The 16,425-nt window shown below is 37.9% G+C and overlaps 1 protein-coding gene across 5 annotated transcripts in view; it reads right to left on the bottom strand.

The window, feature by feature from the left end:
- The window catches only part of MEF2A (myocyte enhancer factor 2A), an 81,360-nt gene that overhangs the window by 32,164 nt on the left and 32,771 nt on the right, over positions 1-16,425 (bottom strand). For all 5 annotated transcript variants that reach the window (XM_063169924.1, XM_063169923.1, XM_063169922.1 and 2 more), the window contains exons 2-3: positions 15,293-15,490; positions 10,668-10,871 (exon numbers count right to left, since the gene is read on the bottom strand). In XM_063169924.1, coding sequence (XP_063025994.1) covers positions 10,668-10,871; positions 15,293-15,346 — 258 coding nt within the window. In that variant the 5' untranslated portion in view covers positions 15,347-15,490. The remainder of the gene's footprint in view (positions 1-10,667; positions 10,872-15,292; positions 15,491-16,425) is intronic.

Genomic DNA, 16,425 nt, shown 5'->3' with positions numbered 1-16,425 from the left:
TCAGTATCCCTGACACATTTTCAATTACATTTTGCCACGCTATCAGTTCAAATTTCACATTCTAATTATAGCCACAAACACATCCATCCCAAACCAGCTCAGGGAAGGAGTGGTGCCCAGCTTTCAAAACTTCCCTGAAACGCACAGGAGGCCAAATTAGATTATGACAGACATTTCCATGAGCTAAGCAACTTGGAGAGCTTAACTGCTTAAAGAACAAGACCTTCCCAATCTTTCTGGCAGGCTCCCCAGCCATAATACTGCATGCTAAAGAAAATCTGAACTATTGACTTACTCTCCTTTCAGCTTACTTAAATAATATTTTCCATACTTGTGCTCAATTAGTAGTGATATTTAAAAAGCAAATAATTGACATTATGCAAAAATACACGGACATGAAAAATTCTGAGTGCAGTACTTAAAGTTTGTTACAGCTATTGTATTTCTTGGCCAAATATTATAGCCTGCTATGGAGAAAAAAAAAAGGAGGTTTAGGATTAATTACTTATTCCAGGGTTTTACAAATAAAAAACTTCTAAAGCCTGCCTAGCATTATCCATACAAATACAAAGAAAAAGAAGAGACCTTTTAGCCATGCTCTATGTTCAATTTCAGGCAAAGGTATTCAGCATTTACAAATGAAAAATGTTCATGATTTGAAATTTTATCAGTGTCCCTGCTATAAACCACTCTAAGAAAAGACACTGTCTTGTTTCAAATGTTGGACCACTTCCAGTATCTGGCAAATTTTAACATGTATCCCTGGCTTGCCAAACATGAAAGCTAGCTGTCAAATTCCTCCCAGATATGATAAAGATGGCACTCAGGATTCAAACTCTCATTTATATAAAATAACACATACAAAAGGTTTTTAGACTTGATATGGCATGAAGTTTCAATTCTAGCCTGAAGCATCTTTGCTGTGAAACATTATTTTAAGTAGATAACCACAAGCAATTACTAAAGAATTAGAACGTTCTGGGCTATAAAATCCACTCTTCACCCCCAGAATATTACCCAGCTCTGGACTAGAAGCTATGGGAAAGGCAGCTGCATGCTTGCATTTGTGATTTTAGAGAAACACTATCTGTGAACTGTGGACTTTTTAAAGCAGTTGCTGACCTACAAACAAGCTGGATTGCTTGGTCCTAAATGAACTCCTTGAGACTTAAAATGATTAGTAATCCATTAGCGCTGATAATGCTGTTTCCACAGTGACAGCTTAGTCAAGCTCTCAAAGTCCAATTTTTGATGCATTTGTCTTTGTTTCACTTTCTATCCAACTCAGTAGATCATTAAATTTTATATCACTGAGCAGATTTGCATTTTACCTGTTTTACAGACAGAACCATCAACTAGATTTTTCCATTAAGGAGTACTAAAGTGCCAGTTTAACTCGATCTTTTTCAATCTTTTTATTAAAACAAAAAAGACAAAATAGACTGATATTCATCTTCAAGAAGCAAAAATTACTCCCTTAGCATATAAATTAAATACATTTTATAGTCCTTCCAGGGATTATAAATTTGCCAACAAACAAAACTGATGGTAAAATGGAGCAAAACACAGCTCTATGTTAGAACATTCAAAGAGATATTTCATGATACATAAATGCTTTACTTCAGCCCTCACCCAAATAACAACACATAGAGCTACAAACTCAGCTCCCAAATGCAGATCTTCATGTACTTGCAATGGTTAAATTATAAATCAGCAGCAGCAGTAGCTGACTGAAGGCCTCCTTTCAGTAACAGTGCACTGCAGATAAGCCATATGGAACATGAAAAGTTTCCAAGTGCAGCAATCCATCTGCATAATATCCCTCATAATCTTTTAGAAGTTCTTTAGGAAAAATATTATCTCCTACTCAGAGTTTGCCAAGAAAAAAAATGGCTTAACTCTGATTAGAATTCGTTTAATAAAAAGAATGGGGTTCTTTAGGTCTACCTGCCCATGTAGTATTGCAATTACAAATACCTTTTGTCCTGAATAGTTCTTTACAGCTTTAAAATTGGAAAGGATAACAGAACTGTTTCAGAGTCTTGGTACTCAAGATAATTTAGTGCTATCAAAACAGTAATTACAACACGAATGGCAACCATTCCCAAAGAAAATGTTTCCAAGGATTTATGCCATTGTTAAAACAGTGTTCACATGTAAGATTATGGGCACTGGCTACATCTCCCAGAATAAGCTCTAACACCTTTAATGTTTGTATGGAACAACCACCTTGTTTCACCAAAGAACACCCCAAAAATAATCCAGCTGAATAAGACAACTGAAAGCAGGTATTTGAAAGCACCAGCTGAGATCAGTGTGTACAACAGGAAACAGAGAGTCTCCCCAAAAATAAGGAAATAGGGGACAAGCAATTACATCTCTGGTTTTACTGAACTAAAACAATGAGAATGTGGGACTTCCAGATACAGCTCTAATAATGTCCCAATTCATGTATCAAATGCAGAAGTTCTCAGTTGTGTGTCAACACAATACATTTAACAAGTTTTTTCTGCATAGCCTCCATTTAGTGCAAATTATTCAAAAGCCAGAGCACCACTTTGAAGACTGTCCTGACTTGATGTGAAAAGGGGTGGGAAATCAAAGGTGAGACCTTAAGAGGTAGAAATAAAAGGCTGTACAGCAATCAGGGATAGAGAAATTTGAGTAAGCTTTATCATGTAATTCATGTCAACATTAGATAAAACTGGCTCTGGAATGCTTGATTTTTTCTTTTTAAAGTCATTGTAATCAGCAAGCATTGAATTTTAATTTATTTGCAGGAAAGAGCAGGGCTTTAAATGGTACCCATTTGTTACAGTTATAGAAGAGTTTACAATGGGACAATGTATAACAGCTTCGATCCAAAAAATCTTCACAACATTCCCAAAATATTTGGTATTTTTTAATAAAAAATGTATTATTCACTTCCTGTTGAAATTACCTAGTATTTCCAGTACAATATAAAATTTAAATTAAAATTCACCCTACTGCAAATTGAACTAACTTGCCTAGCATTGCACAGTCTACATTATGACATACAGGGCTCCCATTTGAAATATCATATCACTGATGTGACATAATAAGATGTACCAAAAAAAAAACTGAGTAAGTCACTAAATGAACTGGATGTGCACTTGCCTGCAAGTATTGCAAAGAAAAGCATGTCACATGTTGTGTGTCACCTGTCATATGTGACAGGCTGTCAGGGTATTTAGAGGTCTGTACCCCAGGAACTGCCACCACCAGTATTTTGTTTCCTCAGGTGCAGCTGGTCCCCAAACCACCCCAGGAGCAATCACAAGGGAAGTGTTTCATCCAGGTGGGTGCTGAGCGGTACAGCCCCCATGGGCCACAGCACCTGCAGTAAAACCCGGGCACGGAACAAGCCCCAGACTCCCTGAGCCTTCTGCTGCACAAGCACCATCAGCTCGTGGCCCACACATTAAAATTATTCAAAAGCAACATATTAGAAACTGCAGACATGGTGAGGGCCAAAAGGCAGGGAGTAGTGGAGCACAGGAGATGACCCTCCCCTCCTTTGGGCAGCTCATGCTCAAACACAGAGGAACAGAGACGATCAAGAGGCTGCAGTGCTGCTGTCCCTCCTGCAGGGTGGATAATCCCTGCCACAAGACACAAATCTTGTAGCAAAGTCAAAAGATGGGATTACATTAAGTGTTCACTGAAATCAAGCCTACCACACAAAGAACAGTCCTTCATCTTGCTGTAGTTGCAGGAGATGCTTTGTTCTGGGTCTATTCTTTCCATGCACAGCTTGTGTAAAGTCACTCTCTCTTGATCAACAGATGCCATGGTCCTCACTTTGAAAGTGCAAAGTAAAAATACACTTTTCTGTCACTACAGAATTTCAAAAGCACCGAATTCTGCAGCAACACAAGGGCTGCAGAATACACGAGACCAGCACAGCTTGAAGAACTTGTTCATGCAATAATTATGTCTTTGTGTGACTGCCTGCATGAACTCCAGCACTAACAAGCAATGAGCTGTTGCGGATTTTCTTGGAGTCAATTTTCAATCCTACTTGACACAATGTCTCCAGAACAGCTAAACCCAGAATCAATCTCTGACAAGCGTTTCCCGAGCAGTGGGTGTGAGAACTGGACCTTGTGTGTCTGCCCTATAAATTTCAAAAATAAAAATATTCTCCTAACACAGAGCAGAAACAGTTGGAAAAACACTGCTTGTGCAGCTGGGAAAAAAAAAAAAAACAATTTTCAGACAGAGGAGAATCCAGTCCCTGCCCATTTCAGGGCTGATTCTGCAGCAATTTTTGGTAGAGCACACAAAAGCTCTGTAGCAGTATTTGACAGGGATTTAGGATCCTGGCCCTCCCAGCAGCACAGCCTCCAGAGGAGCATCCGATCCAATCTGAGATTGTAATGATGCACAGCCAAGTCAGCTGCCACTCATCACTCAGTGATCAGCTTTTTCTGGTAGTTTATTAAAAAATGAGAACATCACAGCGAATTTCAGTTCACAGCTTTAAAGTCATGTCACTGGTGTAACTGTGACAGGGCTGGCGTAGGACAGAGAGCACCCTGAACTGCAGCTACATAAAATCACTGCTGGCAATACAGCAGCCAAGTACAGTCATTATTAGCAAGACTTCAGAAATTTCTATAAAAAGATGCATTCTAGACAAACTTCAAATATCTATATGCTTTAAGTAGTGACTAAATCTGGAATTCATCAAAATTCAGAATACCAGCAGAGCACAGTAAATTTAAAGCACCGGCAGTGTTTTAAAGAGGTAGAAGAAATAATGTATTCTTAACCCTAAAACACTAAATTTATTCACTGCTTTAGATACAAGGGAAGCAGAGTTTTAGATTATTTGCAGGCGAACCAAAGCTGCTTCAAAAACAAAAATCTATCTTACTTCGGAAAATTCTTTATATATCAGCAATGAAGGAATGCAAAACATTAACTCAGAACAACAACTTTTTGCCAGTACTGTCAGCTTGCCTAAAGTCACCAGTAATCTGATATTTTGAAATAAATAAATAAAGAGGTACGTTAAACATGTGTATGTACAAAGCAATTTCAGCACAGCCAAAGAATTAAAATAACATTGTTGAGTAAAACGGTATTACCAAATGCAAGATATGGAAAAATCAATAACAGTAAACAGCTAAAAAAAATACTGTGGGAATTAAGAGTTGAATTTAATCTCCCAAACCAAAAAGAAAGAGGAGGGGAGAGAAATTAGAGACAAAGATATCATCAGGAGGGGCAATTGTTCTGTTCAGCACAAAATGCACAGTTGTCTTCTGTCACAATACTGAAAATAAATATGTGCAATCTTGACCACATTTTAAATTTTTCAAGGTAGTTTTTCCCTAAACCATGAGTGGGAACTAAAATCCCTAGGTAGAACCTGTTTATAAGTCAGGTTTATAGCAAAAAATACTAGAAAAAATTATTTTTTTCTACCAGAAAAAAAATAAGACTCAAACCACTATACACAGACACATAAAAATTTACATATGTGTGTATATATATGTATGTATACATACATATATATAAAAGCTTTTGATGACTCATTCCAGACCACTTCAGCTTTCAAGCACTTTCCCTCTTTTTAAGGTAAGCTAAAAGAAAATTTTAGTCCTTAACCATACATAAATCCTCCTCAACCACCTCCTTAAAATGTCTCAAAGGTATTTGTGTGCCATCTCAAATTATTTGAAATGTTATATGCAGTATAATTACATTTACATAATCATTTAGCAAATCAAGCCCAATAATGCCTACATTTTCTCAGCATCATGGGCAGATTACCAAGTCTTTTCCTTCCTTCACTGAAATAATTTTTAAGCTTCTTCCTTCTTTTAAATGTGCACCACTTATTCCCACAGTGTTTGGAGACCAAATCAAGTGGTTTGAACTACAAAAATACATAATATTACACCAATACATGTTCTTTTATCAGCCCAAAGCTTTTTTCTTTCTTTATTCCCCCAGGTTTTGCTCACTTCTGGCAGTTCTCCATCTATCAAATAGGCAGGAATGCAAAACAATGTTAACACATCTCAGTGCCAGCCTCCCTCCAATCTCCAGTGTGTGTTTAACCATCAGCATTCCTGGTGCCACCTCACAGTTCTGTAAAGCTGTGCTGACATCTCACAGAGATTTGGAGATTTTAGTCACATACATTCAGTATCGGTTTTCATTTTCTTGGTTGCAGGGCACTTTCTTCTTAAAAATAAATTTAAAAACTTATGGTGTAGCTTGTGTTATAAAACATTTCAAAGGAATAATTATTTAAGAATTTGGCCCAGTTTCCACCATCTTACTTTTTAGCTTTGAATAGCAAGATACGGAAGCCCAAATTGCTTTGCAAATCCTTATCTAGATCGGATACACCAGGTATCCACCAAGGAAGGAAACAAGATCAATTAACTGAAGGTCATTCTCATCTAATTTTGTATGTGTGCATCCAAGTATATATTTAGATACAATTCCCAGATCTTCATTTTCACATGAAGTCAACCCAAATTTAAAAAAAAGGAAGCAATGAACCAATTCAAGTGCTACCAAAACAAACTACTACGCACCAACAACAGTTCAAAATACACATTGGTTATTCCCAGCCTGGAAAAGAAGCAATGCTGGGAGGTGGAGAAAGCTGGATGAAAAACAAAACCAGAGAGCTTTTGGTTTATAAACACAGTGTTTCAACACCAACTTTTCTGTTTATGCTCCCCACACTGTTACACTTGTCTCTTGGCATATGCTCCATCTGGCTGGGGAGATGCATCTGCTTCTTCCTGCTGCAGGCTCTCCACGTGCAGCTGAGCTCTCCGTGCTCACTCGGAGCCAGGAGCCAACAATCCCAGCTCTGATCCCTGAGATGCTCCTGACTGCACAACGTGCACTGCTCCTCTAACAGCTCCATTAACATTTGGTGAAAAGGCAGAGATGAAATGGATTTTAATGCAAGAAAACAGCTGATTACAGCAGAAGATTAAACTGGCTTGTTGACCCTGCTGAAAGCAGCAGCAGGGTCATTTACCTGCTTTGGCTGAACTATGACAAATCCACTCTCACACCAAACCATCAAAAATGTTACTGCCCATTATAGCCACCAATTCCCATGGTAAGGTATTTAATAAAAACATCCAAATCATTTGCTGGAATTTACACCAGAGCAGTCCTTCCACAAGAATGAGCATGATTGCAATAATTATGTGCCATAGTTTAAGAGATTTTTTTGTACTTTCTAGTTACAATTTTTATTACAGATCATTACCTATTTCAAGGACAGCTGTCAATATCTGGGGTATAACCTAAGCCTTATTCAGCACATTACTCCACACTGAAAACAGCACTGAGCTACAGAGCACAGGAGAGGCTCATTAACTGACACCCACCCGGAATTCTCCTGGGCACAGATGCCAACTGGGAAAGTAGGTCACATTTTACACAGGCTCCTAAAAATCAAATCACCTCAGTCTGATGAGGTGAGATGAGGAACAAGCAAAACCCACCATGGCCAAGTGTAGGTGAAATAAACCCTTGTTTTCTGTATCAGTCAAGGAAAATTAAAACATGGAAAAAAGATAAAAAGCTGAGCTAAACAGGCAGGAAGAGCCATCTTCAGCCCTTGACTCCCAGAAGTGAAGCTGGGAGAGAGGGAACAACTGTGCAACTGCTGCTTTCTGAGGCCTTACTGAGGGGCAGAAGGACTCAAAATGGAAGTGATATCTTATTGTAAATAGCCTGCAAAAATCTTAACATCCTGCACTAAAGAAAATATACAGTGCCTGTTCATCTCCCTCTTTTCCTTTGGATTTAAAACAATGAATGCTCAAGGTCTCAAATTGTCTTTTATACATGAAAACATTTTGATGACCATATGGATACAGAATCCTGATAAAACCTGAAATTCTTCCCATTTTACTTTGCAGAAATACTTCTTTCTTCAGGAAAAATAATTACTTGTCAAGAATAATCTGTTACAGAAAAAAAGTCCGTGAACATTAAAGCATCAAATGCTTTAACACCTACAGCAAGTCCTTCAAATCACAGACAGCACTTCAGCATAACAATCTACAACTGTGCCATTATGGGTTTGTAAAACCAAATACATGATCCCAGTATTGCAAGAATTCAAAGCACACACTGAATAAAAATTTCATTCTTTTCAATAACTCTATATGGTACATCTATGCTGTGCAAGAGCACTACCTTCCACTCCAGTAAGCTCATGAAAGAACAGGTACAGGACAGCAACAGATCATTGCCATCTACAATAACATGTTCAGTGAAAGACATAACTGCATGCATTAAAAAAAATTTCTAATATTCATTTAAGATGCCAGTGCTCTCCCTCCCACTATGTTTTCACAAACATTCCAGCAGCAACAGAAGACACCAGGCTCTGGGCATATGAAAGCAATTCCTATGCCAAAACCAAGCAGGAGACAACTACAAGGGGAAGATGTCTCATCGATTTCACTTAATCATTTACAATATTGCTATCTACCCAGTACTGGAAATGAGTAGCAGCAGATTTGTTTCCACCCTCACCCAGCTTCTGAGCTGTGTGGAATTACCTTCCTTCTAGCCCAGGAAAACTCACCCTCCTGTCATGCACATCAGGACCACAGTGGCTCCAGAATAGTGCCATGGTGAGCCAATGTCCCAATAAATGCCATTTGTCACATTCAAGGAGGCAAGTTAATTACTAAACATCTATACATTAGCTGTAACTCCATACAATGGAATTACTTTTTATAATTCAGTTTAGTATGAATTTGACAGATTTTAGGTGCTTTGCTGCAGTAATTTTCATTTGTTAAAATAGAATTTCAATGTCATTACAAAAAAAGAGAAGCCATTTTACAGTGTTCTTTCAGCATGTTTCCAAAATGCTGGTGATGTCACTAAACATCTATCACACTCCAAGCACCCATCAATCCAGAAAGAAAAAACCCAAAAATATTTCACAACCAGGCTAAAGAGCACACAGGGCTTATCTGAAAAGATAGGAGGTTGCATTCCTAAATTACACTGTATTTGAAAAATGGGAACAAAGTCCTGAATTTCACACTATCATAAAACATTAAATTCAGAGCAGAAAATTAGAAAGAATCTGCAGATGAGTCCCTGCATGTTCCCCCAGAGCTCATCTGCCCTGGGGTGCTAAGTGCACTTTTAATGTACCACTCAGGGGTCAAACTGACTCTGGTAAAAAAACCCACCAAGAAGAGGAACTCCAAAAAGCAGCCTTGCACAGAAATATTCTGGAAGAGGTCCTCAGTCCTCGTGATGTGAAGAAGCACCATTACCATGAGTCACAACACAGAGAGGCCCTGCATGCACAACAAAACCCAGCTGAACTTGCTTCCCTGTCTCAAACCCATGTCTGTCACCATCCAAAGCTCATTCTGCAGGAATTAGGTTTTCCCTTCCTCTCCAGTGGCCATCCCTTATTTATGCTAATCCAGTGACTAAGCCTTCAGCTCTTCATGGCTTGTATTATCCCTCTCCTGAGAACTCAGTGCTGAAGATAGAAGTTGGGGAGGGTTTTTTTCTGATCATAAAAGACAGTTGACAAATTAGCAAAGAATCTTCTCAGAAAGAAATATAAAGCATTTGTCTGTATCTCAGTTTTGTCAATCTGATTTTTTGCTTGCACACTCATGTACAAGATCAGCTAGTACCATCCCTGTACTCTGATCCCCTTGGCAATAGACTCTTCAGCTATTCAAGGCTGATCATTATTCTGAAATCATTCCTAAAAAGCGAGGCATTTGTTCAGAAGACAACTTCAGAATTTAAATTAAACCCTTAAGTCAGCCACCTGTTTTGGTCTATTTACAGGACTACTGGAGACATGATCTGAAATGCAGTTACAGTACATCAAGGCTCCAATTGCCAAGAAAATCCTTGAATTCTACTGCACCTAATTTAGAAATTATGTACTGAAAAGAGTTTCTATTTAAAGCTCAAGCATTATAAAAGTAGATGAAACCAATACCTTGGAGTAAATATATTCACATTATTACTGCAGAAACTGCAGTCGTTCTGTTGCTATTTTAATTGTCAGTCACTGGACAACAAATTTAATTAAGTTTGTTTATTCCACAGATTGGCTTTTTTTTTTTTTTTTTTTTTTTTTTTTTTTTTTTTTTTTTTTTTTTTTTTTTTTGCTGAACAAGGGGCAGCAGAGGTGGTGGCTGATTTGATCCATGTTCAAGATATGACTGGTAAAGTGGCTACTACCTCAGAGGAGAAAAAGGGCCAACTATAATTGTCTGTTAGGCTGAGGGCACTCTTCTGACCTTTCTCTCCCACTCAGGCAATTTTTTCTCCCCATTAAAACCTTGAACATTTCTCCCTCTCCTTCCCCAGAAAAACAACCATTTTTCACACCTCTATTTCCATTGCCAAATGTGATTGAAATCAAACATGTTTCCCAGAAACTGGCAGGGGGTGGAGGGCAGATGGGAAAACAACATGGCTGTAAAGAGAAGTTATTGCCTTAGAGAAACCAGACTAAAAGCAGTAATTTACATTTTATAACACAGTATTAAATAACTTAAAAGCATTTGATTAAAATATCTTAAAATGCTCTATGTTGCTCTATGTTTTAATTATTAAGGAGATAAGAAGACTGATCTGTCTTCTCAGATTGTTACCTCAACAATATCTGAGTTGGTTCTGCTTTCATGGGGCTCGTTGTATTCTGTGTATTTTAGTAGAACTTTGTCCATGTCAGTGCTGGCATACTGAAAGAGTTTGTTAGAGCTGTTAAAAATGATGAGTGCTATTTCACAGTCACAGAGCACACTCAACTCATAGGCCTTCTTCATTAATCCAAACTTCCTCTTTGTAAAGGTGACCTAGAGAAGAAAGAAGAATGATTGATTTATTTTTTTTAAACACATGACAAGGGTTTGAAGGAAAACAATCAAGGTATACACTGAGGGAGCCTACAGCATTTACTCATACTGTAATATGCAGCTTAACACAAAAACTGCCTTTAATATCTGGTGCCCATTTCAGGGCCCAATGTTCACTATTACACTAAGTTAAACAATTACAAAACACCCCAACTCTTCCACTGGTAAATAACTACCAAGAAGAGTTAAATTTTAGTTAGAGTTTTAGTTAGAATAGGATAATTTAGCTTTATTTCCTCTGTTTAATAGACTGACTTTTCCAGGTATCACAATATTTTCTTCTGTAATACTCAACCTTAATTATTATAAAATCAAAGAAAACAGAACAATCAATGGAAGTAACACTTACTATGCACTATGATTCCTAATTATGTACAGCTAAGAAATATTGCTATTTTGCTGCTATTAAGTCATTTATAATTTGACTTGTTTTCTGCCACCTGGAAACATCAAGAAACAATTGTTCTGTCCAGTTAGAACTGCTGTGGGGAAACAAATCCGTTACAGACCATCACACAGGAGCACCTGCCCATCAGGGAAGGGGAAAGTTACGGAAGTGATCATCAGTTAGGATTAAAAAAAAATTTTAAAAAATCATTCCTTTCATAAGACAGCAGGTAAGGATATAAAAGTGTCACTGCATTTGACACCCCCCATTGCAATTGCAAGCACCAGCCTCTGTGACAGGTGAGTGATCCCCATGTCCCACAGACAACAGCCAGTGAGATTTTGCAAGAGAGGAATGAAGTAAGACACAAGAAACAATCAAACCTGTTTTCTGGGTGTCTCTACTTTAATTACCAAGCTGTACAGCAAGTTTTTGGGAAAATGGATGGGAAACTTCTTCTGTATATACACACCTGAAGGCTTTTTTCCTCATTATCTCACACATATTACTTTTTTAATACCATTAATAATACAAAGTATATTCTTTTCTTCCCACCATGTTAACTGTCTCAGAGGATACACAGCTGTTGTTCTTCTGACACCTAAAAGGTTATTACCTGAGCATGAGCAGGTATAGAGAGGTATTACTGCTTAGTGTTTGTCAGGAAAAAGGCATCATAAACAAAATGTGTGTGTGCTGTGTCACCTGGAGAAGTCCCCAGACAAAAAAATGAAGGTTTGCTGCCACTGAGGACCAGCAGGATCCTGGACAAGAGCCCTCCATTTCGTTACTGGAATTTTATCTTTCTCACCTCCTGTAAGGCTGCTTCACTTGCGAGATTCTCAGCTGGCAACAACTTCTCTCTTGGTGCCTGGACAGTGCTTAGCACAAACCCCTCTACCACAGCACCCTGAGCCTTACTTCAACATACAGAGATTATTTTAAACTCAGTTTTCATTTCAGAACCCAAAAGCAGTCTTGGTTCTCTAAATTTCTCTTTTTTTCCTGCTCCATTTAGGACCACATCAAACTCAAAAAATATGTCTTGTTATTGCAGGTAAATCATTTCCCCAGCACTATTTTAATATTGCTTAGCAAAAAAATGGGTGAGGAGGAGACAGCAAAGGCAGCAAGATTGAGCTCCTTTGATATCTAATTTACTGTGCTGGATTCTCTTCAGCTTAATGAAGATAAATGTCCTACAGCTCATTCAAGAAGATAAAGCTGCTTAATTAATAATACAATGACAGTCTCATGACAATCATAATCCCCCTGAGGAATGGTCTATATATTCTGTTTTGAGCTCACATACAATCCCATCAGAAATAAGATGCTGCTGACAAAACAGTAGTTTTTCTTCCCACACAAGTTAAATGAACTTGCTTTGCAGGTAAAGCTCTGTCCCATTCTATTTGCAAATACAGAAAATCTAAACCTCAAACTAAACACCCAACCAGGACATCATAGGCATGTCCATGAGTGACCAACTCACCAGCTGGACATGCCATAGAAAATCTGACAGGACACAACTGAACTACACTTTCAGTCCAGAACAAACCCTGCATGCCCTCCTTATCTGGATCAATGAAAAAAAGAATCTCCAGTAAATATCTTATAAATGCCCAGTGCACCAGAGCATTCTAATATGTTCAAATTCCATATCCTGGCTACCAAAACCACAGGACACCAGTGGGGATGAAGGCCATCAATACCTCTACATATAAAAAGTAAGATTCCACTAACAAAAACTACTTAATCTCCCTAAAACCTTTTAAAAAGATGCAGTGTGTTTTCATCTGAGTTTCCAGAGGAAAAGGGTAAGGCAAGCCTAATTCTGCTTTTAAGTTAAAGCTTAAATCCTCATCACTAAGTAGCCCAAAAAGGTGCTAGGCAAAAACCTGCCAGAAACAAAACTAGAATTTCATCTCCCTATTTTGCTTCAGTCACAGCAATGGTGTAAGTGGTCTAAAATTTTATACAAATGCACTGATTCTCTTCCTCTCCATTGTTTCAATCTGAACAATGGGATGGGGATTCAAAAGAAAAAAACAATTTCTCCTGGGGAAAAAAAAAAAAAAAAAAAAAAACCAAAAAATCCCTAAGTCAGGGTAGAAGTGTAACACTATTTGTTCCTCAAGCAGAACAAAACCAAGGCTGCCCAACTTAATCCAGATTCATGTAAAAAAGGAGTAAGTGGGATCAATTCCCATCTCTTCCATGTGCTTTAAGTTGTAGAGCAAGATCTGAAAAGAACTGAAGTCATTAATTCATCTACTTTTACTACGTGTACTTAAGACATTTATCTACATCAAACATAAAGTCACTGGGTGATTAAAGCTGTTCAAACACAATACTTGGCTTTCTCCCAAACTCCAATAATACTTTTCTTGCTATATATAGACTTCTCAGAGTTTACATTGCTTTAAAGTGATACAGGGAGAAAAACAATCTTGATCTCACCAACAAAACAATGGGCTCTGAGCTGATGTGTCAGCAGCAAGAGAGTCCCGTGGAATTGTGACAGTACCCCAACGTCAAGCTGCTGCTCAGAAGTTAAAAAAGGAAATCAAACAGCAGGAAGGGAACAGAACAAAACAGCAGCACAACACTATACAAGTCCATATTTTGCCTGCACCCTGAATTCTGGGTCCCTTGGCCATCAAAGTAATGGAGTAATACTCCAGAAGGTTTCAGGGAATAGGAGCAAGGAGTGTGAAACAAATTCTGTATTGAAACAACTAAGCAGCTACAGCCCAAAAAAACTTACTTTAAGAGAAAATAAGCAAGTGTGGACAGACTCTAGATAGGGAGTCACTGATGGCTCTTCCATACAAGAGCTAAATAACTAGCAGAACCACGACAAAAGGCAAATAAAATGGTGTTTCTTGAAACAACAGGCAATAGACCTGTAGGAGATTCTTGACAAAAGACATTGTAAATGCTGCAACATTATAAAGGCTCAAAGGATAACTGAACAACTTCCCTGGTGGGGGGTGGGGAAAACAAACAAAAAAACCCATTAATAGTTACTAAATATACGGAAACCAGATCCAGCTCAGGAAATCCCTGAGCTAAGAATAGTTAAAAGCTGGAAGAGGATTACAGGGTCGGGTACATGTGCATCTCCAGCCCACACGGATTTGCTCAGGACCATTGCTGGACAAAAGACGTTGGCCCAGCGGCACCTTTGGCCTCAGCCACCAGCACTGCTCTTAAAGACCTTAAGCCACTCCTGTAATAATTTGCCTTAAAAACAACAGCTTCCAGTTATCCCACTACTATATTTCAGTATCCAATTAAAATTTTATTTTGCATCTCATGCAGCAATTCAGAAATTAAGAGGAAACATTACAGCAAGAGTCATCAATTCTTGGTGCTTTTCAAGTTCACAGGGCACCTCTCTGTTAGGGCACCAGCAGCCAAGTGAGCAGCTTTCCCTGGAACATTCATTTTGAGCCCTCTTCCCTTCTGACTGACAATTTTTAAAGACTTTTGTAGCAAACAGCTCTTACAAGAAATACAAATCGATGCTTTTAAACAGAATGTTAACAGAATTTGTTACTGTATCCAAAGGACTGAGGCTACTGCCCACAGCTACCTCAAACTCCTCTGTCAAAGTGCTACAGAAAATATCTTTACTAGATCCTTCCTGAGTGTTCCTAGTAGTTATCAGATCAAGCCATGTGTCTTTAAAAACACCCCTCCACTCTACTGCTAGCACAGCAGGATACCATTTAAATAGGAACAGCAATTTTAAATTTTAAATAGTAAGAGTTATTACTTATAAATAACATTTTTTCCTCAAACAGAAATAAAATCATTGAGGTTTCTTATTCATATTCTGGCAAGGGCATCTGTGGATATATGAAGACAAAGCTCAGCTTTAGAACAATGAATTAGGATGAATGTAGTCAAACTTTCCATGAATTTTTAAGATTACTGATGGACCTGTTCATGCAGACTTGTTTCTCACCTGCCTATTCCGTTCATCCATTATTCTCGTGATCTGTATTTTCTTTCTCCCCATTTTCGCCTCTTCTTTCTTTTGTTTAGCAATCCAGAAATAAACTAATCCAAGAAATGTCCCTCTTCAGTGTTCTAACACATGATACAGTTTTCTTTTACTTTGTCTTCAGCTTGAGAAATGGTTCCTACTTCTTCTTATAAGCACCTAAAAAAAATTGAAAATATTAATGTACAAATTACTAAAAAGGAAGTATCATTAAAAACCCATAGAGTCAAAAAACATGTGCAACATGAAATTTCAGTGAGAAATCAAGTGTTTTCATTAAAGTATTATACTACACACTGTCTTCTAATTAAACTCCCACTGGTTTGCTGCATTCCACGTACAAACTACAGACTTAAAATGACCAATAATTTCACACAATTCCAACTGAATGCCTCACAAATGCAATTATCAAAGGGGTGGTGCTCATCACTCTAAGCTTTAGGCCTTTAGTTATCTGAGGTTTCACACATTTACAAGTTTTGGTAAACTCCATTCAATATTTTAGAAAACCTTATAAAGAAACATTTTGCGTTGCTTGTTTTCTCTTATGAAATTATCACAAAAATAACAAAACAAAGCCATGAGAATATCAAGTTTCTGTCCCTAAGCCAAATTACATCTCCTTTTGTGAGCCAATTCTTGGGGTTCCACTGGGAAACAAAAAGGAGAAGGAAAGAGAGAATCTCCCTACTTAAAAGAGACCAGAGCAAACAGTTTTGCAACAGAATTATTTCATGGTTACCATGACACCAAGGAAGAGCTGAGACCCAACACAGCTCCTCTCTCTCTCTCCCCAATAACCTCTAAGTGCCACATCTGCCAATACCCATTTGCAGCCCAGCACCTGTTTCATTGTTCTATTGTTCACCAAGAGAAATGTGCAGGAAACTTGAAAAGCCTCTGTGCCACCACATTTAAATCTGCACTGAACTACCTGATATTTAACAAACTTCTAATGTGTTTTCAGTAAATAATTGCTAAACCATAATCCAGACATATTGCTTAAATTGTAGGACAACATTAGCTGAAGAAAAGTGGAGATAAATTTAAATCAAATGGTTTCTAGAACATAAGGAATATACTAGAATGTACAG

This window comes from Melospiza melodia, chromosome 15 (assembly GCF_035770615.1).
Source record: "Melospiza melodia melodia isolate bMelMel2 chromosome 15, bMelMel2.pri, whole genome shotgun sequence".
In the NCBI taxonomy this organism is placed as follows: domain Eukaryota; kingdom Metazoa; phylum Chordata; class Aves; order Passeriformes; family Passerellidae; genus Melospiza; species Melospiza melodia.
Note: the sequence above shows the minus strand (reverse complement) of the source record. Positions and strands in the feature narration are given on the sequence as shown.